General features: G+C 37.8%; 1 protein-coding gene across 1 annotated transcript; it reads left to right on the top strand.

Moving 5' to 3' along the window:
- The first annotated feature begins 534 nt into the window (after positions 1-534).
- Positions 535-16,081, top strand: LOC139146223 (probable serine/threonine-protein kinase pats1). Its single transcript, XM_070717631.1, has 6 exons — positions 535-864; positions 2,971-3,300; positions 10,117-10,219; positions 14,047-14,192; positions 14,817-15,263; positions 15,485-16,081. The coding sequence occupies exons 2-6, from the start codon at positions 3,055-3,057 to the stop codon at positions 15,497-15,499; spliced, it is 957 nt and encodes a 318-aa protein (XP_070573732.1). The 5' UTR covers positions 535-864; positions 2,971-3,054; the 3' UTR covers positions 15,500-16,081.
- Positions 16,082-25,515: the final 9,434 nt, after the last annotated feature.

The raw sequence follows: 25,515 nt of genomic DNA, 5'->3' as shown, positions 1-25,515 counted from the left end.
TTGTTATCATCCAAACCAGCCTCCGGGTATCATTTCCCTTTTGTAAATATCAATTGCTGTTGAAATACATTTTAATCCTAATAATTTTAAAAGTGTACTTCCGGAAATGCAATGTTCACTAAAATCTCACTTTCCCTCTCTCTGTATGTCTTATGTCTCTTTCTCTGTCTGTCTATCTGTCTATCTGTCTCTCTTTCTCTGTGTATGTCTCTCTCACACTGTCTCTCATAATTAATAGTCGGTAAATAATTGAAAATTAGATGGTTAGCGGTCTTACAAACGCGTTTTACTTAGCACAGCGTAATTTCCTCAAACCATTTTTTGAGGTTTGCTCACATTATTGGTCCATTAATACTGTTCACATAAATTCTATATTTAAGAAATAAACGCACGCAGCAACTAGCGTCCCACGAGACATGCCTGTTTTGGGTCATTCATTGCTATATAACTGTATATAGATATTCTGATATGACACGTAAAAAAGGTTTGTTTTTCTCTAAGTGAGAGCTCGCATGTGTTCCATCTGTGCCTTAATGCGAATTTAGTTATTTTAAGTTATTTTCGATATACCGGTGTGATATAATCCACATGGTGTAGAAGGACGGGTGTTCAGTAAGGTTATAATGTACGTACTATGTTGTCACTTTTACCGTCAGGACTTTTACAAACGGTTGCAAGAATCTGCGCAGAGTCCAGGTGCATTCAAAAAAATTTACCGGGGTCGTGTTATGCTAGTGGGCGCATTTGGTGCAGGAAAGACATCAACCAAAAGAAGTCTTTTCAATGAGCCCTTTGAAGAAAGACACCAGAGTACCGATGGAGCTGATATTTACAACATCGATATTACTGAATGGATAATTAAGGGTAATGATATCTTAATATTATGCACAGATGATATTCTGAAACTGTCATTATTAATGTCTACGATGAACAGAGTTTACTTAAGAGTTATCGCATGAAAATTTGAAATAGGACATATCTTCGATTTTCTGACATATCTTTTGGTCATTCCTGGCCAAAGCTAATTTACCCTTTACCGTAATCCACAGAAGCGTTGTACGTTTAACCTTTGCAATTTTTGCAACACTTAAGAGAAAAATTTGTTTCAGTAAATGTCATAGCAATTTCAGAACTCCGCATTTAATTCAAACAGTATTAGTAAGAAGTGGTTTCAATAAGATGTGTGTATCAGTATACCTATGAAAGACCTGATATGAACTGAAAATGCTCCTGTGTTCAGTGTATAATTATCGTCAATATCTGGTTGATATTCAGATATCAATTATATATAGTATTTATTTAGTATTCTTGGCCGCCGGCCTTTTTTTCCAAAACGTGAAATATATATACAAATGAATACATAATACATAGGTATGGGAGAAGAAGAAGGATATAAACCTTTACGTAGCAATGTCCAACAATGCATGTTAACTTATAAATGTTTTACACAAAAAGACGATTTAGATTTGCCCATCGTACCGACGGCGATATAAATGTTCATGTAAAAGTTAACTGTTGATATATCTCCATATCTCGAAAAGAGATAGTGTGAATAAAAACACACAACAATGCGCTTCTCATTTGTGTGTCGGGCACAGTGGGAATCCAAGAATAAGCTCACTTCTGCTTTGACACAACGGTGGGATTTAAGAATCAAACCTACTTCTATGTTATTTGTGTTCCGTGTGTATCTGCAAATTAAGTACAACAATACGCCTGTATAATTGCCACTTGCAACTGGGCATGGCATCGTTTTCATAATTAAGTGTAGCTGCCATGAAAATCAGAGCGGCAATATTGATAGAAATGCAGCCTCATAACTCATACAATGATACAAATAGTTGATATCTACCTTTAATTAATCAACAATTCACTCTGTGTGTGAGTCATTGCAATACATAAACCATAGGGGACACCTACGTGTCCGTCCCCAGGGGTGGGTAGGTGTTTCGTTGTATGGCTAATAAAGATATATTCTACCAACCTTTGTTGTTTTGGTCTTACCTTGCTGGTACGTTCGTTGTTGACTTTGTCAAATTTAATCCGGTGATAATCTGTGACAGCGTCCACAGATTAGTAATTACCCTGCTTACTTTGGCCAATTAGGCACTCAAACTCATCAGATAATAGATACAGCATGTTGATAAAAGGTTTACGCAAGATTGTCAAGGGCATTGCTAAGTTAATACACAAAACACCAAGGTTAGTAGAATAAATCTTTATTAGCAATACAACGAAACACCTACCCATCCCTGGGGCGGACACGTAGGCGTCCCCCTATGCATAAACTAAAAGTATCATTGCATAATCCAGGCAAATGTTGGCATGCATGCTGAAACAATAGAATAACTTTTAATCCTTTTTGTCAGGTAGATTCCTTCCATGTACATATCAAATCTCACGAATGCGTGTCTGATTAATATGTACAATGTAAGCGTTGTCCGTGTGCTTCCATAACAAAGTTAATTGAGCATAGATTCTGTTGGTACGAACACCATACGCGGCATTTTATACGAGTCATTACTTCAGCCAAGCTCAGGTGTAGTTAGCAGATTTATCGCTTGAAAACTGATCACCAAAATACCCTGCACAAAGATTCTGTTTCAGGACATTGATTTTGAAGCATCATAGCAAATGAAAGTCAGAGATGTAAAAGATGGAGCACAAATTCATGCTTAATGCAACTAGAATAATTGTCACAAGGAATTGTTACAATGTACGTTTCCATGTATGCATGCCTGCATGCATTCAAAACCTCTACATTACTTTTCGTGCATCACATGACTAGCCATTCAATCACAATCTTCTCTATACTGACGAGTGTATCATCAGCGTAGAAACTACGATTGGTTTTAGCTTACAAGTCCAGCAATTTTCATCTGAAGTATTGTCCACATTAATCGCACATCTTCATTTCATACACCTTACAAGCTTTGCCCTATGTAATTTTTTTTCATTTTTGTCAATAAGAGTTCAACACCAAATACCAAGGTAAAAAGTCCATCAAGGAAACACAGGAGATACTTGAAGATGTCTTAATTCTTGGAATGACAAATGAAAGTGGATGTATTCAAGGAAAAATCAGAATTGGTCCCAGCAAAAGTTGCGAACGTAATAGATGCACTAAAGCTAAAAGGGGAAAAGATGGAAGACGTGAAAGGACGTCTGGATCGGCGATTGACAGAAGCTAACAGAAGACTGTTCCGGCGCTTCCATGAAGCTGATGATGTTGATAAACCTGACATTTATTTCAGTCTGTGGGACTTTGCAGGACAAAGTGTCTACTACATAACCCACCAGGTTTGTATCTCCAACTAATCTACTGCACATCGAATCTTTCTTATCACACACGTAGGCCAGTACAGTCGACCAAACGGAAATTTTTGGTTGTGATAACGAGTCGCAACAAGTGGCAGCGGATGCGCTGCTCATTAATAGTGACCGCAGTGCTGTACAATTGTGTGCATCATGCTTGCAATTTGAAACACTAAATGGGGTTTTCGATTTTTGAAAGAAAAAGGCATTATCTTAGCTTTATTTTTACTACCACTTAACCATGTTTTGCACAATATTGAGTATATCAGTTGGTTGGTTTTTCTGTTGAGCCATGATCATCCTTGCTTATCGTGTTTCTTGGGTTTTTTGTTCGCCTTTACGTTCCTTTTATGTGATCGTGTATTTCCAAATCAGTTTGCTCTGTATCAGTTTCTGTAATCTGCTGTGGTTTGAGTCCTGGCATTTTTGGTTTATTTCTAGTCACTGGCCTGGTGGTGACGAATCTGTCTCTGTTCCAATGCATCTGTTGTTATTGAAACCGTAATCATGTGATTGTTCTCATAATACTTGTATCATTCCTGCAAAACGTATGACAGCAATAATGATATAAATTGAAGACATGTCGAATGAAATTCCGAGTCATGAAAGCTTTGGCTATTCTCAGCAGTATTATTCTTAGCAGTACGCGATATGACTGTCGACTGCTGAACTGGTCGAATAGTTAGATTACAGACGTCAAACCTGGCCATACATTGGGCATCTTAGAGCTGCACAATGTTCGACAAAGAAAATAAAGTCAATATCTTTATGTGTAAGATCTGCAGAAAAACAACACAGAAGACTCTAAATGCCATAGCATTCGAAGAACGACAATAATTTCCCTTCATAACATAGTACTGGTCGGCGCGCTGTAAAGTTTGAAAGGTGTGGATTTCGTCGACAATCGACATCTCGTCCGACTTTCTGTCAAGTGGAATTTGTTTCTCTTCACACATCATATTCCCAGTCACCAAGATGTTAGTTACTTGGTAGCGGTATTACGATGATAAATAGACTTTATCAGATATTTTAATATAGCTCTGTCACTACCAGTGTATTTTGTAACATCATACCCCCACTGACAATGTATCCGATTATTCAGCATTGTGATCCCACAGCGAGTATCACAATACAACCTTTTCGTTGCAAACGAAGAAGGACTGGACATTTAAAAAGGAGGAAATTATAAGGAAAGCCACATAACATATACAGCGATAAATCTTGATAATGGTGAACAATGTCGATAATAATGCCTTACTGCACGATTTATCAATTATTTTGAGTCCTCCCACATGCACTTGTCGTCTGCTCTGACTGGCTCGCGCTCAGCTGTGCCCGCTTCCGACACACTGCAGCGCACTGTGCACAGTGCAGTGCTACGTTGTTTACAACATGGCATGCTTCGTTGATGTACAGGTGAAACCATGGACGTAAAGCAGAACTAAGTACGCTTGAAAACCCCTAAATGATGCTGGCTTTGATACACGGCGCATTGTGTACGTTACTGGCCACGAAAACTAGGTAAGCGTGAAAAGCTGCTCGAACCAGTCATCACCGGGCTAACAACTGCAGCTGTCATCAAACCTAAGTCCATCGAGTTTCATCATTTATCCCTTCTGATAAAACCCTTGAATAAAATGCAGCTCAAATTTGCAACATAATTGCACTCGCTGACGACTACGGCGCGACGAAAAGATAAGTTGAAGGAGACGACAATTATGAAAATGAGCGCGAGAGGGGCTCATGGGAGAAGCGTGCATGACGTCATCGGTGATACAGACGATTGGATTTTGCAGCTGGAGGAGTACTGTGAACAGTTCAGCGTTCGTAAGACGACTATGGAGAGTTCGGACGGTGATATTTCTGACATCGAGTATACTTTTCCTCGACTGAAATCAAACCTTACCAATTTGAACCAAGATATGTAATAATGGGAAAGCATCTCCGCACATCGTTCATATCTTGGCTGTTTGCGTTTTGTGTATGATTCCGTGGAGGCACGGTCTCGAGGGACCGTCGTGGAGGGAATCACTGTACTTGTACAAACCCCGAACTGGATTGGAGACACTAAGTTACCCCGCGATCCTTCAATGCTACGTTTCTAAAACAGAGTTTTCTTCATCAGTCGCTAAAAATTAATTTTTGGTTTGTGAATGAAACAGAATGGTTGACTGATTGTATATGTTACCTTGTAAGTCGACCTTGGCCAGATCTTTAAGGTTGCGAAATCTCCGATATCAATCGCAAAATATTTATCCGCGATTTGACAAATTTATAGTATCGTCTATTTTTCGAAGTTGGGATAGAACTGAGGAAGTTATTAGAGTCCCGCAATTGCCGGTAGTTATCGGGTAAATATCAGCGATTTCTCAGACCTGGCGTGCCGAGACACAATGGGCAAGAAGTCATTCTATTACTTCTAGTATCAATATTACCAGGTAGGGTCCTGAAATTGCCCAAATTTATCTGGTATGTATCGGGCTGTCGAGATAAGAGACGCTTTGTGTGGTTTCGTCTTCGGATATTAGGGTCACGAAATACCCAATCTTTATCTGGCTAAACTAGCGATAGTAGGCAGTCCAGCACTGTCAAGATACGAACCACATTGAGTAGTATCGTCTTGTATCGATATTAGAGTCCCGAGATCCCTTATAAAGCAATCATCATTGAAAGGTGCAGAGTATAACTTTGTATCTTTGACAGTTTTTAACATTTGAGACCCTATTACCTCGCCCGACTTTCTTTAGACACTGTCTTCGAAAAAGCTGTACTGCTGGAAAACGGTAAAAACTAACACCGTTTTTGCTCTTCCTTGAGTCATTTTTGCACCCAACTGCACAATAGTTAATCATTTTTAATACTACTGAGCATTAAAAAGTTGTAACGTGCAGAACTGCATTACTAAAGTATCTCCAATGCTACGGTAAGCTGTCAAACACGTTCGTGTATCCCCGATGAGGTCACGCACGCTCCTCCGATGAGCCCTTTCGCGCCCATGGGATTCCCGAATCTTATTTTATAATGTCTTCTACTTTAACTTCTCCTTTCGTCGCGCAGTAGTCGTTGGCGCGTGCCAAATTTGTGGCAAATTTGAGCTGCCTTTTATTCAAGGATAATTTCAGAAGGGATATATGGTACAATGAGACTTATTCTGACACTCTTCCGCCTTTTTCCACTTATCAAATGTATACTCAGCTTCATTGGCAGCCATTAACTTGAAACTCCGTTGTAACCGCAGGGCCCAAATTTACAGAGCAACTCACAATCTAACCTCTGACTACATAACCAGTATGTTCAATAATTATATCCCTTCCAGATCACTTCGTTCTTCCAATCAGAACCTCCTTAAAGTTCCCAAAGCACGTACACTTCTTTATCAAAACACTTGTCTTGTTGCGGGTGTTGATGAATATAACAATCTCCCCCAATCAATCAGGGACTCTGAGTCACTGACTAGTTTCAACTAAAGAAATCTTGTAACAACTTTCTGTATTCATTTACTTGTCTGATGCCTCTTCGTAGTTTTTTACATTTGTCCTTCTGTGTTTTTTGTGTTTTCAAGTTGGTGCTGTGATTTTCTTTTGTCTATTCGACCTCCATGAAAAGAGTTGTTTCAGCTATGGAGTTATCGATTTTAATGAAGATTAATAATGATAATAATAATAATATTAGCTCGACTTAGGTTTCCCTTTAACCGGAAGCGTCTATGGAAATGACTCCCGAGCCATCATTTCAACATCATGGTCCAAGGTCAGCCACGACCAAGGCTCGTGGGCTCTCCACTGATCTAACATCTCGATTACCTAGTTTTGATGAACGGACTGTTATTGGCGACAACTTTCATCATCGGTTTCGACTACACAATTCCCGACAAAGACCCTCCAGTATGATTGTCAACCGTACTTTTCAAGCACCCATTTACATCATGTTTTCCCGTTCGCCAAAACACAATAGCTCATCTCAAGAAGCCATCGGAGGCTTAATTTATTGACAGAATTATTTGAATAACATTTTTGAACAAAGTTGATATCGTTTGCGATTGAATGCTGTACTACTAGCTACATAATACTGATCGTACCGATCAGCTGATACAATGCAGTTCGCTGATATCGATGCATGAGCATTCCGTTTTGTTTATGCCTGGTATTTCACCATGTTTCAGTTTTTTGAATGGCAAGATATTGAAATTTGGTATTTTAAGCTCGATATGGACGGTACGGATGCAATTCCTTTTATTTCTTCGAAAAAAACTTCGTTCTTTTGTTTCCAAATCGTTCCGTGAAAGTTCTGGTCATTTTTTGTGTTGAACGTGCGTCTTCAGTGCAGTGTGGAGTGCGTGAAAATGTATACAGTATACAGGTTCAGGGCCGATAGTGGCGGACGACGCTCACTGGCTTCAAACTAAGTTTAAATTTCCTTTTTTATTCGTTTTATACATCTACAAATTCGCTGGCCTTGCCAAAACTATAAAATAATAGCAATAATGTACCCTCTCCCGGCTCATAATGGACCCAAGCAAACCTTGCACTCCTTAATGTACTCCGCTTCGCCTCGTACATAATATCGTAGGTTTTCTTAATTTAGAGTCTAGTAGAAAGTGGCAGGTTCAAAGGCCCAGCTTTTTTATCGGATAATAATGGAATAAATCGACAATATTGTCTTCCTTTAAGTTGAGTCCAAAAGAAGTGTCGGAAGTGGCAGACGACAGACATGCTCCTATATTGAATAAAAGTAAAACTGCATGCCAGGCATCTGTATTTCCGTCACCATTTCGATGATAAACTTTTACTTGGAGGATAGATTATATTATCGACATAAAACAAGCTGTCGGATATCTACTTCAACCTATGCCACCTAGTATTTGGCACTAACTGTGGAGTCTAATGTTTAGAAGTCTACTACCAGTACGCACCTTCCTGGGTATTACCGGGCGTGGCAGTAGCAATTGCCATACTAAAGTCATGGCCAGTATCAGCTCGGCTGCGTAATGTCGAAGGGTTCATTTCGTGCTAACCAAGGTCGTAAACTTGTTGTTTTTTGGAAGCCTACAATGAGAACTACTGTTGTAGGTATGTCATTGCATTTTTTTAGTGGATGAACATGTTTTTTTATACTGCCCTGGGTAAGTGTAGGAAATACCATGGAAACTGCGCACATTTCGTCTAAAGCGCCGTTGGCCGGGTGATAGTTATACGCTTCTGACCAAAAGGTATTTCCATTATAAACCCACATCAATTTATACCACGAATATAGTAAAGTCTAATATCAAATTGATCTTACTGACTAATCCCAGGAAATGACAAAATGTTAAATGGTGATCAATACCAATTTACGTATGGTTTAGTTGTAATGCTTTCATTTGAATTGGCCCATTAAAACATTCACACTTGTGATCTGGTGGTATTAATTATCTATGCACATGGATAGTTCTCCATTTCATTTGTGTGAAAATTCTTGTAATGGATGGACGTGATGTTCTAGCTTCTCTGACATTTCAGAAGACGAATATGACTGTGACGTTGAGTGCTATGTTTCCAAATTTGACATTCCCAGGTATATTTTAAACTTACAGAAAAGCAAGAACTGTCATGTTTTGCTGAACCAGTGAGCGTATACAAATTAGCTGGAATTCAACATTCACTTGCATTAAGAAATACTTGAAAATTTATCAATTGGGGCATCACTGTATGGGATTCCTTGGATCGCAAGAGAGATCATCGTAATACTCATTCGGAAGAGAAAAGTAGTGATATATATGCACTCGTGCCCGCTCCAACTGCAGACATTGAAGAAAGAGAGTAATGTTTTGGTTGTTGTTTCATCCGAAGCTCGAGTTTTCAAAGGCGATATTTAGATTAGACGACCCAAGACATTTTTGTAAAATTTATTAATTACAGTCATTAATGTGTTAGGTTTACGTTTTTAATTTGAATAACAGTGTTGTGGTTTACTCATGAGCATGAGAACAATTGGGCAGTGATGGGTTATTCGGAATGAAATGCATGCGAAGATTAAAGGGTCATGTCGCCAATAGTAATATTATTTTGATGAAAGAGACGTCACACAACTGAGCATATTGTAATTTCCCTGCCGACCGACGCCTGACTTCTTTTGATTGGCAAGTAAATGTATACCATGTTAATTAATCCTTGTGTCTGATTTGTAAAGAAGGTGCAGAGCGTATCAATATTGCATGTAAAGTCAAAATACTCAGGAAATCGATTGCATGTTTCCTAGGTGATGAGTAATTTTGGGTGTATTAAGATACAACTTTATTTGCCCTTGTAAAGTGCGAGATGTATAGCGGCGACCAACAGTTAACTCGAGCAGCAAAGAACAGCAAAGACGGAATTCGCAGTGTCATGTTTATTTTAATCAGACTGTATTAAACCTAATCATTTCAAAACAAAAAATCAGTGATATAGTTATGCTTTTTGTTCACTATGTGCTGATAGAAACGTTGATGTCGGTATTTTATTTACGTTGTTTGACTTTGTAACGCATATCGCTTCGGCTGTAAAGATTTTTACTTTCTGACATTCGAACAACTTATTTTGCAAACAAGACCTGGCCAAGTGCATTTACAGTTCATTGTATGGTATAGTGCTCATTTCAGATTTAAAATTAGAGGAGAAACCTGTTAAAAATATTATTGGAATTAGTTTTTTCTCTAGTCAATGCTTCTACGTCTATATCTGCCATCCACTCCAAATCATCCAAATCATGTGTCTCTGTTTTTGTTCCTGTTTACACCGCACTTTTTGGATATTCTACTCATCTTTTGATGGCTTCTATTCACAGGTATTTCTAGGCAATCGAGTTATTTTTGTCCTTGTAACGGACCTCACAAAGTCCCTTGATGATATAATGTCCACCGTTATTGAAGATGATTGGACTGTTAAGGGTGAGTCATTTTGTCATAATTGACCAATTCATGAGAAATTTATCTTTAAATTTTCAAAAATGTGTACTAATATGTGTAGAAAACCTTGTCAGTAATAACAATTGCCGCGATTTTATCGGATCATTGTATTGCTTTATACCTGGTGGTGCTTTGGTTAATAAACGTTAGATAGCTCTTTATTTGAATGTATTGGCATTTGATGGTGATGCAAGCTTAAAGCGTTGTTCAAATGCACGAGGTTCGCCTAATGGATATGTTTGCATCACGTTAAGTGTCGGGTAAATGTACTGTTGCACACAATTAGAGCAAAACTCATCTTTTATTAACGCGGGGAATAACCAGCATCAACTTTGCATGTAAGACCACAAGCAGACCAGACCTTATTAAATTTTTGCGTTTTTCTGAATATTTTCTCTATCAGTTCCTCTCCATTCTTCATGCTCTGACTGATCGGAGTAAATAAAATAAATGATTATATAAGCGTAGCCCTAGCCTCTTGACTCTTTATTTACTTTACACCTCATTACAAAGACGTTAATCTCACATATATACAGCTTGAAATTAATTAGTCAACACAACTAATTATGCTAAACCGTGGGCTGATCAGGGATTTTATGGTTGGTCAACGTTGCGAAAAGATAACTAAAAGGAGAAGTTAAGAAGCTCTCCTGAAATGTGTCCAGAAATTACCAAATTGGGGTCAGTCATGACCATTTATCCAAAATTTACTGACAGCCAATGTATTTCGATGGCAGAGGAGAGCCAGCTACTCTACTTTCAAACGTTTAAATGGTCGCGAACAGTGCAAACCCTGCAGTGCCATGCGTGCAGCTCATGCATGAGGACGTCCATAAAGAAGGAAGTCGGAAGGTGATACTATGACGTTTAAGTTGTTTATATGTGAGGAAATCTGTAAAATATTTCCCAGGGACCAGTCTGATTTTGATTGGGTCAAAGTTCGTGTGGTGAAGCGTGGTTCTCTCGATCTATAATCGCGTCGTGTTGCCAAGGTTTTGTCTGCCATTCATTTTAATTGTGCGTTTGCGATAATTTTGCTGCATTTTTCTCAGAAACATGTGAAATTCGTGTAAGTTTTAAGGAACATTAATTTCTCTACGCAAGGACTATTCTAGCTCGTATCCTCGAATAAAATCGGCCGATTTTCTAATTATTTATGTGGTGGATTAGAGAAATCTTTGTGACGGCGTCAGATAAAACGTGGAATGAGACTAAAACATTTCGTTCATGTCAGGAAATCATATAGCAAGTGCTTCTTGTACTGGTGCAAACTCTACGAAATATTATGATATCAAAGACGTTTGCCAGTTGCAATGATACTGACAAGGTTTCCTGATTAAATTTGCGGAAATCATCAAGAATATCCACAAAATACTACACGTAATTATGACTACATGTAGAGGTTTTGTTTGCCGTTCCGAACGTCTATTCTACACGTACGCGACGTCTGGTTATCAAGTGACAAATTTGCTACGCGTACTGATGGGACGTAATTACGCGTAGCTAAACCTCTCTAATAATGATATGTTACCGGCAGACATGGAGATAATAGCGAATGCGGAGAAATGACGGTGACTGGTTTAAAAAATTGACAGTGGTGGCAAAAATTCTCCAGTTCGCGCTGGTACTAATGTATCACCCTTGTGCCTTGAATCACGACTCGGTTTGTAAATTACACGGGGCATATATACTCCCCGAAATGACGACTTGAAACATTTTGATAATAACACACATCAGCAAGGGCAAGATCACAATTTGTTGCCCGCCAAAGGGTTAGCTAATGATTGTATATTGATGATGCCCTAGCCGAAGGCGAGGGTATCATCAATATTACCGTCATGAGCACCAGCCCGAGGGCAGGCAACAAATCGTGATCTTGCCCGTGCTAGCGTGTGTTATTAATTTTATTACACCGAACAAACACTTTTGTTTTCGAAACTTTGCTTAGAATGCAGTCAAGTGTCGATCGAGACTCGCCACAGTGAAACGTTCTATTTGTTGCTCGATCGCAATGCTACATGAAGTTGAAGGTCAACTTAAATTAACGTCTAAAAACGAAGACAGTGTTGTTAAAGCTTTTCTCGTTTAATGTACTAAACGTCGTCGTGTACTTCAGGTCGAGCTAATTTCTTGTACCTTTTCAAAAGCCATTGCTTTACAGAAAATACCAAGCAAATGTAGGCGATGATGTGGTAACCCCAGAAATGATGCTCGGTACTCCAGAACGTGGTAGCAGACTATATCAGTGCACGCGACAGGGCTATATCACCTTAGCCATGTTCTATCACTTTTTGTTCTGTATCACGTGTGTGAGGCTCAGCCAATCACAGTACCTGGATAATATGTGAGGTGTAATAAATATCTATATAATTTTGTTGAAAAATTGCAATTAACTTACACGTAATAAAAGGGCCCCTCCGGCGATCTTTTTCTGCTTTGTCGGTCGATACATTCTGAGTGGCACTTTACATCGAGCAAGGCCATGTCTGCTTTTATCATGTTTAAATTTGGCGCTTGGCAACGACAACCATGAGCGTTTCTAGCGTTCCTTCTTATCCATTTTCCCGTTTTTTTAATAATGAGCAGTGTTTGTTTACGCATATCATGAATATATAAGAGTCCACTAGGTTTACGGACGTCTCTGGATACGTTTCCCAGGATCTTCATACCTTTTCCTTTTCCTTTCATCTCTATCTGTCGCGAGGTTGACCAACCCATAAAATTCCTGATATATCCTCAGATTAGCATAATTAGTTGTGTGACTAATTAATTATAAGATGTGTATATGAGAGATAAACGTCCGTGTGATGGGGTGTGAAATAAAATAAAGAGTAAGGAGGGTACATTAGGTTATACAATCATTTATATTACTTACTCGATCAGTCAGAGAATGAAGAGCAGGAGAGGAACTAATAGAGAAAAAAGTGAGAAAAACTCAATAATATTAATAACGTCTAGTCCACCTGTGGTGAGACATGAATTATTGACTAGCAACGTAGAAAACTTTTTCAAGATTGTGATAATTATAAGGGTATGCCGCTATTTACGTCCTGTTCTGCAGACCATATGTCACTTGCCTCCACGCTATAATTATAATTTCTGCTATTCCTAAGTCACCATGCTAAGATAGCAAGCTTTCTCTCATTTGCTTTCAAGTCGTTTGTTATTTCAGCAAAACCTACCCTTACGCAAACTTTTAACAGCATATGATCGTATAATAATATTTGAGGTGTGAAAAATAGTTGACAGGATCCATCTGCTGCTATACAATAGATGTTCATTTTCCTAACGTTTCGGACGTACACGGACGATCTCATCAGAGGCCATACAGACAGAAATGGAAAAAGGGAATGAAAACTACATTTTCATAATAATATTTATTGAATCATGTGCACACACTGTATTAAACTTTTCTGTTAATGATATGTTTGCCGTCTGCATGTTTCTTTGAGTTCTCATGAAGAAAGTTTCGTTTTCTGCATGTTGAGAGAACATGTGAAAATATGAGGTTACATGATATGAATACAAACATTTTCTTCAGTCGACAGTACCCATAGGATATTACTGTCTCTACTCCTTTTTTTATTTCTTCGTCAACCCTTATATTCTTTGTTCTATCGATGGCGAAATACGCCATCACCGACGCGAGCCGATAAAGGACATGGCCGTCGGTGTCACCTTGTCAATAGCCAAAGCCAGCGAAACTCGCATCCTACAAGCTTATCTTGCAATTGACATATTTGAACAGTAGAGATTCCTGGCCTTTGTGGAGTGATATTGGGCTTATATATCAATTTATTTTGCTTCAGATTTCCTGTCGTTTTGGATGAACTCCATACATACCCATGCCATTCCTGGATCTAACATAAGAATTGAATCTTCAGACGGAAGTGTTAAGAACACACCTGCGCCACCAGTCATTCTCATAGGAACGAAGAAAGACTTGCTTAGGGAGGTATGGTTTACATTCCGAATTTGCTGTCGTACTTGGCTCAAATGCAACTGCTGCCGACATTTGAATACTAATACGAAAAAAAATATTTTTACTAGAAATACATGGTTACTCTTGGTGTTTCTCAAATTAATGGACAATTGTTGGTGACGGAAAGAGTCAAATTTAAAGTAATGTACATTACGTCAAGCAAATTTAAAAGCAAAATTAATGCAACTGACGAATACGGTAGTCGTGTCCTGCATAAAGGGGAAGATATGTTTGCTAGTGTTTAATGCCTTACAGTGAGATTGATCGATAAATGTAAAACAGCTGCACTAATTACTAGTAGATTTGCTGGGTCTGTTAAATAAGTTCACATGTCATGAGACAATACTATTTGCATGCTACATGGTGTCGTGTTCATACAAGCCTGATGTTCTACTTCATATCAAATCCAACATAATGTATGCATAAGGGCTTTAAACAAGAAATTGATTAACAGTTTCATAATTATTTCTCGTTATCGTTTCGTCAACAGCTGGCCTTTGGTGTATTTTAGCACTAATGTCACTCATAATTGGAAGGAAACTGCCAAAGTCACGGCCTGCAAAGTAATCTTTATCATTTTATATGTTTTCGATTCAGAGTAATAGTCGCCCCGGTGCTCAAGACGTAGACGTCGAAATAGAAGCGAAGAAACGCCTTAAAGAAATCGATGAGTACATAAGAAGACACGCCACAAAGGCAGTTAATGATCACCTTGTTGGTATGATTGCCATTGATAACAAATCAAGAGGAGAAGATGACAACACTTCTGATCAGGATATTGAAAATCTTCGAAAAATTGTACAGGACTATGCAATGGAGTACTTCTTCCTTGGAAAGGTGCCAGTGAAGTGGATACGTCTGGAATTGTCAATGAGGCAGCTGCAAAGGGAGAAGATAAATTTGGAAGAAGCGAAGGAGATCGGAAAGAAGTTAGAAATGGAGGAAGATGACATAAATGAAGCTCTAGCATTTTATCATAGCGTCGGAGAAATACTTCACTTCAAAACAATACCTGAACTGGAAAACATCATAATCTTGGATGTGGTATGGTTGGTCAATCTTTTTAAGATATTGATCACTCAGTCGGTGTTGTATGAAGAGCAATTTCAGAGGGTACCCGCAAAAGTTCGTTATTTGATTCAAGAGCTACGTAAAGAAGGTAGATTACATGAAGAATTACTGGATTATCTCCTTAAACGTCATGATCGACCCCAAGACAAGGTCATTCTTCTGCATCTCACGGAAATTTATGACATTCTTTTCAGAATGCCACAGCCTGACGACCAAAAACCCGTTGTACTACTTACCAAGCCTCCTACAGAAAGATGCTGATGGGAAAAATGGCATCATATTCCCGGATAACAGCCAGCATAGCGCCCCAATTTATTTCCATTGCCATGGTAATTTCCTGCCCGATGGAGTATTCTATCGATTGATAGTTCGCTGTTTGAAGCAATGGCCTAATGAGGAAATTGTCCTTCGAAAACACAGAGCCCGCATATTCATCCACGATGATGATTTCCACGTTACCATGTGCAAGGTCGGATCCGATATTGAGCTGAATGCGCTTATTATGCCAGAATCACAGGGTACAGCAGAGTTCAAGCCTGAGAAACTTAGGATTGTCAGAAGTGTGGTTGAGAAGGAATTGAAGTACATCATTGACACATACACCCCAAACTTGACATATCAGGTATGCATTAAGTGTGACTGTTCCAGACATCATCTCGGAGAAATTCTACCAGGTTCTGAAGACACGGATGATCGATGTGTCGCAGTCAAAGAAGATAATGGGAAGCTTACAGTTATCTGCAAAAAAAGTGCTAAACCTGTGCAGTACTCCGATCTAAAATTATGGTATGGCGTAGGTAAGACTTTGATTAAGTTTATTCAGTTGTGTTGTAAACGCATTATAACAACTGCAATTGTCTAACTCACTGGATTCAACAATGAACACGAGGAAAGTATGTAAAATTTTAAGTTTTGATGTTTATGCAATTTTTGAGAATGAAAATATAGGTGCAGCAAATTTCTTCTCCATTTTGATCATGTACAGTGTTCATATATGTGAATGAAATATTTATATCATATGGTCAAAAGTATTTGTACCTTCGCTTTGTTTTCTGTCAGTAATAATTACGATCATTTCACGGAGACACCGTTACTTCGCTGATTTATTTCTCCCTTCTCCATACCAACAGAAAGCGCTGCCCAGAAAAGCAGTGAAGATGTCGATAATGCCATTGCGAATCCTCACTCTCTTAAACAAGACACCATTAGACAAAGGTCAGAAGAATTTAAAGAGAAATAAATCTGCTCTGCCACGTACTTTTTTTCATTTACATGTATATCTCCATTTAATGAGTTATTCTACTTACATTGGAAACATGCATTTTTATCATATACTGCTGATCCTAGATTTCATCCTTGACCACTTTTTTTTCTCAATGGTATCTTCTGCCAAATCAAACACGGATCAGTTTAATATAGTGTTACATTCGCTTTATCGCTGTGTACACAAATTACTTCAAACCGTTTAGCACGTTTGGTGTACACATGAAAGAAATGGAATACTACATACAAAACGTTCGCTATGGACTAACGGGAATAGAGCGTGGTCCTAGAAAGCACTCAATCTCGAGAAAGATGTTTCATATGACCGAAATTGCACTCAGCTTATAGTTTTCAGACAGAAAGTCTAATAACGTATAATCTTAAAGTAACGTTGCAGAGTAAGATAGTATGAAAAAACATGCGCAAACACGCTATAACTTTTCGATTCTTCTCTGCACTCTAACAGTCCGAAAAACATTATGTTGGTTTGCACCATTTTAATGATCTGATTCTCACAAATTCGCTCAAACGTGGGTTTGGCACTTGTTCGACATGAAAGAATATAGCAATTTTACGCGGCATAAACAATACACTAAAAATTATATTTTATTCAAATATTTTCTGTGACGCTACATCGTTTCGTAATTGCATGGACGTAACAGATTCTACTATGGTCACCTTCTTAGCATGAGTGACTCATTCATAAAGGACCCAAGCATTATTTATACCTGTTTACAGAACAAATGTGGGTTAGAATTAAATACACACCTGGAGATTCACGATTTGGTTCGCTCATTCATTTGATGGACAGGGATTTTCAATACACAAGTGATCGTTTCTGGAAAGATGTGTCAGATTTCGAAACTAAGAGCTGTAATCGACGATCGTTGATGTATTTACGATGGAGACAACATCGGTTGGTTGTCACTTTTGTATCGAAACAAACTGAAAGAGCTTGCCTAGATTTTCTGAAGCTCTCGAGCTCCCATGTTGCTTGGCTGAAAGGCACCTTGCATCATGAGTTTTGGGCCATTTTGCTCACACCCCTTTAGAGCGCAATTTTGATAGTGCATTCGTGATATGAAAGTTTCGCAACTTCTGAATTTAAACTATTTCTCTCTACTATGTTTTAATTCCCTACAGTGGTGGCAATGTTCTTACTATTTGCCATGAGTGGGGCGCTCAGAAAGGTGGCATAGCAACAGTCCACAGACTGACATCTAGCATCGCTGCTGAAACTGGTCAAAAGGTACAAGCAACGGTCAATGAAGCAACTGAGCAAGAACAGCATGATGCAGCGTCAAGGGGCGTTCAACTAATTTTACCTCGAGATGATGAAGATTCTGATGCCAAACCAAGTCAAACGTGGCTGACTAAATACTACTCTCATCACTACCCACCACTCACAGAGATATCAGATGTAAACGTCGTTATAGGTCACCTACCGACCACCTCCAAGGTTGCCCTTGACATACATAGTAAACACAAGCAGGGTAAAAAAGTCATCCTTTTCAACCATGCCTTACCGGAAGACATCGAAGTTACAAGAGATGAATTGACACCTACTAGAGTCAAGCAGAAGGAGGCAAACATTTTGACAGAGGTTGCTAGAGCACATGTTGTGTTCTCCGTCGGACCACGTGTATATCATCATTTTGAAAGCAAGTTCAGTATGCTGACATCCGTGAAACATGAGCTATTCCTACCAATGCCTGATGAAGCATTCTTTCGACTGCTAATCAAGAAACCATCAACTACCTGCCAACCACAGATTCTCACCTACGGAAGAATAGATCATATGACCCATCTGGAAGGGTTTGATGTCGTCGCTCATGGTCTGAGTGAGTACGTAACTACTCTCAAGAGATTGAAATCTACTCTGAATCCTCCAATATGGCAAATCAGCGGTGTCCGTAAAGAGCAGGTACAGTCTGCGCGCGACTTCATCAATAAGCATGTCACTAGTGCTGATTTGGTCTGTAAAGTGGTTCATAACTTGTCCAGCGAAGAACCAAAGTTGATTTGCAAGAAAGTCACCTTTGCCTCATCCCATCACACATCGAGCCTTTCGGTATGGTTGGCATGGAGGCCATAGCAGCAGGAGTACCAGTCCTTGTTAACAGCAACTCAGGCCTAGCGAAATTCCTCACTAAGTACATGCACAGAGATGCGGCAGCCGCTGTCATCGTAGATGTTGGTTTAACCGATAAAGATCGGGGACGTGACATTCGTCAATGGTCTGACCGTATCGCTGAAGTGTTTGGCGACTACGATTATGCCTTTAAGAGGGCTCAAGATATGAAGAAAATGCTATATGATTGTAATGCAATTACAGAAACACATTCAGTTTTCAAGAAAGAGTGCCGTGTGTAATAAGCAGTTGGACGATAATCATTTGTCACACAAAGGCGTTTCTCATACTTGTGTATTATGAAATACAGCGACAGCGTCCGTACATCTGTTATACTATTTAGACTTCAGTGTTGTTTTGGATTTTTGGAAAACTTGTGTTTTTGAATACCTTACATAATTAATATGTATAAGCGTTGACAATTTCTAATCGTTTATGATATTTCTACCATTAACTTTTTTCTAGACTTACAGATATCTGGTTCTACAGAAAACTTTTGTTGATTTTATGGCAATGGCTGGCATTGTATATCCACTTAATATGACATTGATGTATCACTTTTAAACAGGTAGGAAGTAACTGGGTTTAGTTGCATTGTTAGAAAAATGATCTTGGAGATCAAGCATATCACTTAAATATGCTGCGCAAGATAATGTGACCATTCGATGATGTTTTCATTAGACAACATTAAAACAATTCGGTGTCGCTTTTTCCAATTGCAATGAAGTTTGTGACCGTTGGGTGTTGTTCACTTTTTTATTGCCATTCCTATATCAGAAATGTTTCCACAGTGTTTCTCAATAAAACCATGTTAGTATTTCTTATTTCCTTAATAATTGTTTCAGACACTTGAGTGTTTGTTATATAGTAGTCTTTCTAACGTGTTAAGGAAATATTGACGTATTAATTGGCTATTAGGGACTGCATGTAGTAACATTTGTGAATTTGTTGAATGGCTTATTGGTGAAGAAGTTAAGGGGCCATATTATAAACTCACTGTTATATGATTTTACACGAAGACATCATTACACAATCCGAATATAGGGAGCTGAAGACGGCGTTTTTCATGTTACTTTTGAATTTGATAACTTCAACTCCGTCAGCCTCCCGTATAAGCATATAGGAATACACATCTAAACGTACTGTATGTTTTTATGTGTTGTTTTAAAGGAAGCCAGGCAATATATAGATTTTTATGAAGACACTGTGATTATAGGATATGTTTTGATCTACGCTATACATTTGAACTTTATCTTGTTTCATTTTTGGTATCGTTTTTTTTTTAAGTAAAGATCTAGTTATGTAAGAATTATTTTAAAATTAGCATAGAGAACCGTAAAACCACGCCACTTTGATAAACGGAAATGACGTGCGTTCATATCCTGTCACTTTCTGGCGGCCTTCGATTCGACATCCAAGTATAAGTCTAAGATCAAAAATTTTAGAATGTAATATTATCAGGTGGTACGTGATATGTAAAACAAAAAGAACACTGGTACATGACGTTTATAGGACTTGAGTTTATATTAGTCTTGGTGGTTGGGATATATCGATTTGACTTATGCCATGCATTTGTACGGTTTTTCTATTGTATTATATCATTTTTCTATGGCGTGTTTATTAGACAAGTTTAAAAGTATCCATACTTCACTTTAGATTAAGTAGAATGTTTGTTAATGCGACGTTTATGCTACTCTACTCTTGGTATCCACACAATATATCTTCTCAAATTTATAGAAGTTGGAGTTGTTTTCTAAGTTTGAGTGGTAATACTTAATACCGAAATCTTCTCGATCGTACGTAGAGCCATTGTAGCTGGTTTGACTAAGCCTCCTAACATGGTTAATATTAATTTTAATGGTGAAGAATAAAACGCGAATCAGTGGTAATTAATTCAGTAAATTCTTCATCGGATTGGAATTACTCGTTGCTAATTGTTGATATTGTTATGACAAGTCTTTCAATATTGATTTAATTTGAATATGGCATTCAATTTGATTTTATCAAGTCTATCTTCTTAGTCTCCTTGAAAGCGAACTTGCACTTGCGCGCAAGTAAATTTAAAAGATTACTGTGCGATATACGATGTGTATACAAATGCGAGTGCTCCATGTACTTTGCAGTGTGAGGAGGTGTCACGGTTTGAAGAATTGCGACATCTGTCATGAGCTCGGTTATTGAACCACTCTTTATTAAGGGTTGGAATTTAGCCTAATGGCTTTGACTGTGATGTCTTAGCTTGGTGAATAGGTGCCGTACGTCGTGGGTTTGAATCAGACGGAGAATTAACGAAATTATACGTTTTATTTGATTTTTATCCTGTACTTACATATATTGTAGGAAACACTAGGTACAAAAAAAATCGAACATTCATCAAAAATATCAGTAAAAGAGCAGCTTTCATGTAATAAGAGCAAAAACAAACTACATCATCCAAAATACACTTCAATTTTGTGTTGGTGTCATTTTTAAACTGACTTGTCCTTATTAAGATTACAAATTAAATGTCCTATCACAACTGTAAGATAAACCATTTTGTGTTAATTAGGTCAAGTGTGTTTGTAACAATTAATAATCAACATTAGAATGCTACGAGTAGTGATTTTGTAATTATAACAACCAGATCTCAACTTTATCATAGCCAAGAGAAATAAAAATTAGGTATTTTAAACTACAAATGATAATTGTTAAGTTTTTATAGCTTGTAAGTGACTTTAATTTTGAAATGTTGTTGCTAATCCTTAGTTATTTTGATTCAATTCTTGTGATGACATTTTTAGGATTTACTCCATCGAGACTATGATAAATGGTAATAAATGATTTTAAATAAAATGATGCTTGTTTGTCATTTCTAATATCATAATTATTTCATAAGTACATTATTGTATGAGATACTCCGAAGAAAGTCAAACTTTAGTGTAGGTCAATTAACAACTTTATCTTCCTAATCTTCTAAGGCAAGCAACGAAAATATACGAAAGATCTTTGAAATATTTTATTTGTACCACAACAAAAGAGGTTTCAAGTTACAACGCAATGCTAACTTCACGTGTCACCACATGTTCCGTAAGACGCTCACGATTCCCATGAAATAATAAATTTGGCATGTGAACATATTTTAAAGATAAGTCGATGGCACGGCTACTATATCCAGAGCGCCTTTGTAGACGCTTAGAAATAGCCACTCTGAAAGACCACTCGAGCACTTTTTTGCATGCTAACATAGCGCGATTTTTGGCGGACTTAATATCTTTCGCGAAGCGTTTAGGTTGTTATTCATTACACGGAAAACACCAACGTTATACAGTCTGGCCTTTGCTGTACTTCTACCGTCAAATTTAACTTAAGGTATAGCGTTGCACTTAACCGATATACTTTTTTCAAAGCAATATTTCTTATCAAAGATGACTTGAAAACCCCTCTATACACTATACATTTTCAAAAAGCAGAGAATTTTAACGTTTACCATGGTAGCAACAGTTAACTCACGGCATGGAAGGGGTTCATACTTTTGGGTAGAAAAACTTTAATTTTATTATTGTTATAAAGATCATTCAGTTTTGGTTTTAGTTCTGCATAAAAGTCAGTAATCAGGTTCAAAATTATTTCTCAACTGGTGTGCTTGTACGTACTGTGAGAAATCAAACGAGTAAATAATTGTTCTGGAGTTTATGGTCTTGGCCATAGATAGGTACCTTAGCCATGAATACGTCACTATCAGAAGAGACACTTATGACAAGTTACTAAATGTAAATAACCGCTGCATAGATTGTATAAAGATGTCTTTATGAATACAAGCATTCAAGAGAAGGGACTACACCTGGCAGGATGTAAAATCTTTGTATAGGAGATAAACGGTGTCAACGTTGAAGACTTTGAGCCTTTACGCTGTTTCCGTATCCCGAAGGGAGACGGTGAACTGTAATACTATGATAAAAATTTGTTTAAGTCAAAAGCTTAATACTACTCTATGAAATGTAATATTTCGTTTGAAACTCGAAACTTTTAAAATTGAGCGAACATAGGTTGCATTGTGATACAGAGGGAAAGCACCAGTACACTGCACTTCAGGTGCTGGGCATACTATTTTTAGGGATAAAGATTATATTGTGTTTGGTTAGATTTTGGTGTGAAAAAGCAGAGATGCCGTTGCGATATGTTTGAAATTCGGTCATGCTGGATCAAGCCCTCTGCGTTATAATGCTGCGGCAGGTAAATTAGCATAAAACCAAAAAACAAATGTTCCCCAGTTTGTCAAATGTCGTCCTATGGAATAACAACGCAGATGAATAGTGACTTGTATTCAATATTCATACATCAGTTGACGATAGGTTTGGTCAATCCGACGACATCAATATGAATTAATGGCTTCCTGTATGGGTCTACTTTACTATATACCAATCTCAACCATATTTGAACACTTATTTCATTTTAGATTACCTTATAAATTATCGTGCTCTCTCAGTTCATGAAAATGTAGTTGATCGCCCGATGTTGGCAAGAGGTGAGGCTTGTGGAGCGCCACCACGTGAAGAAAGAGTGTAAAGTAACGCCTCCTGAAAAAGAACCATTAACGACCGGAAAAAGGTATAAACGCTGTCATAAATGTCGAAAGTGGCATGTAAATTCAAATGTTTTACATAATTTTAGTTTTCCAGCCTTTTTCTAAAACTAATAACATGACAGAGAAAAAAAAGATTACGACAAAATGTCGGCCATCGTGTGTGTGCATTCATATGAAATCCCATAAGGGACATTTTTTATGAGAAAAAATAATTTTTATCTTGCGCGCACGTGAAAGTATCTGGTGCGCACCAGATAGTATCTGGTGCGCACCAGATACTTTCCCGTGGTCACGAGATAGTTTCTCGTGCGCACGATGATATTATCAGATGCGCACATGATAGGAAGTTTCTCGTGCGCACGTGATAGTATCATGTGCGCACGAGATAGTTTTTGAACCTTTTAGATCCTAGGTAAGGTGTCTGAATTTCTGATTGGTCATTCGTTGGCCATATTGATTTTCTTCTATTTTTGTTAAGCGTTGGCAGTAAACTTTGAAGCAAATATTGAACTTTGTTCTACCTCTTGTTTATCATCTGACTGCGCGGTTTGCTCTGCCTTTATGATAAACAAAGTAAAGACGGTAATCAATGGGAATCGTAGATTTTGTATTAGGTTATTTTTGCCAGAACAAACCGAATGTTGATATTTGCATCTCATCAAGCTTGCATCTCGTTGACAGCTGTTCAATTTATTCACCTGGTCACACTTTGCTGATTTGAATGTTAAACCTCTTTCTTGTTCTCCTTTTGTAATTTGTTCAATGAGTAGCAATCACCCTTAGTGCTTAAGAATGATTGCAATATCATCCTCATCATTTTTTAAAGAAAATTTGGTTGTAAACTCTTTTTATCAGTGTATTTATGACTCAGTTGACATTGTCTGAGCAATCATCATTTAAACGACACTTTGCCGATGTCGGATTTTTAAATGAAAGTAGACTTCCTCTGTCCCCTTATGACAATATATTTCATATCGAATGTTTGACATTGAGATAAATAACCGATGTCTTATTTTATCCGAAAACGTACCTTTCGACAAATATTATACCGTAGGAAGATTTGCAAGTTGAAATAAGTGTTTTATGAGATTTTGAATCTCTTGATAAGAAAATGTTAGCCTGAGGAATCATCAGTAGACTTGACTACCTCAAAGGCATAGTATTCTGGCTCTCATCATTGAATGGCAAAATTGACCAGCAACATGATCTCAAAGTTCACAAGGCAAATGTTTGAGGATTGCTTAAAAAGCATGTCTGTCAATCAAATTCAGATAGTACATGGAAGGGAGAGAGTTGTGAGAGCTACTGTTACAGTTTCTATACTGATTTATGAAGCACGACGGTGGCTGATACTGCATGACACATATGAGGTACTATATATAGTATCTGGTGCTTAAAAGATAGTATCTCGTGCGCACCAGATAGTATTTCGTATGCACCAGATAGTATATCGTGCGCATGTGATAGTATCTGGTGCGTACGACATAATATCTAGTTAGCACTAGATGATATCTAGTACCAGATGTAATGTTACTATCATACTTGTGAGAACATAATGTTATAATGGTATCTTTTGCCTTCTGAATAGTTTAACCATGTTCAGCTAATATATTGCGCTTACAAGAAAGTTTGTTGTATACAAAATATACTATCTTGTGACTGCAAGATACAAGTAGAAGGTAAAAGTTACAACATAATGTGTATCATTACATCATTAATTCTATCTTATGACACACGCGAAAAGCACAGGCTTATCATATGTTATCACTTAACTAAGCATCACAATAAAGTGCATGAAACATCTTTTAACTATTTTAACAGGTGTTAGAATCGATGTTGTATCAGCATACTCAGAGGATTTATTTTTACACAGTAGATAACGTTTCCAAACGAAATCCAACATCTCCGCGCACCGTCCAGTACGGACTGAATAATGAATTAAGAATAACGTCTTTGAAAACTATTCATACACAGGAGATGAAGAACAATTTACTTCATTTGCTCTATTGAGATATCAAGTGAAAAGATGCTGGGCTAAACCAACTGGGGTGGCACATCGGAAGTAGGTTTTAGCTCATGATGATCGGAACAGTAGAATTCTTTCAAATATGTTTCATTCTGTCTTAAGAAGTTTAAAAATAAACAGAAGTTGTCAGGAATCCTCTTTCACGCCAGTCTTGTTCAACTAGTACAGGCATTGTCTTTCAGTATATATGTTTGACATTTTACTGAGCGGGATAGTTTGGTTTGTAGCTCATTTGTTCGAC

The sequence above is a fragment of the Ptychodera flava genome, chromosome 12 (genome assembly GCF_041260155.1).
Source record: "Ptychodera flava strain L36383 chromosome 12, AS_Pfla_20210202, whole genome shotgun sequence".
In the NCBI taxonomy this organism is placed as follows: Eukaryota; Metazoa; Hemichordata; class Enteropneusta; family Ptychoderidae; genus Ptychodera; species Ptychodera flava.
Note: the sequence above shows the minus strand (reverse complement) of the source record. Positions and strands in the feature narration are given on the sequence as shown.

What these genes read in the sequence shown, in the direction of transcription:
- LOC139146223 (XM_070717631.1), top strand. Translation starts at nt 3,055, where the DNA reads ATGAAAGTGGATGTATTCAAGGAAAAATCAGAATTGGTCCCAGCAAAA. An exon ending in TCTACTACATAACCCACCAG is followed by an intron (nt 3,301 to 10,116) that starts GTTTGTATCTCC and finishes TTCTATTCACAG; the next exon opens with GTATTTCTAGGCAATCGAGT. An exon ending in AGATGATTGGACTGTTAAGG is followed by an intron (nt 10,220 to 14,046) that starts GTGAGTCATTTT and finishes ATTTTGCTTCAG; the next exon opens with ATTTCCTGTCGTTTTGGATG.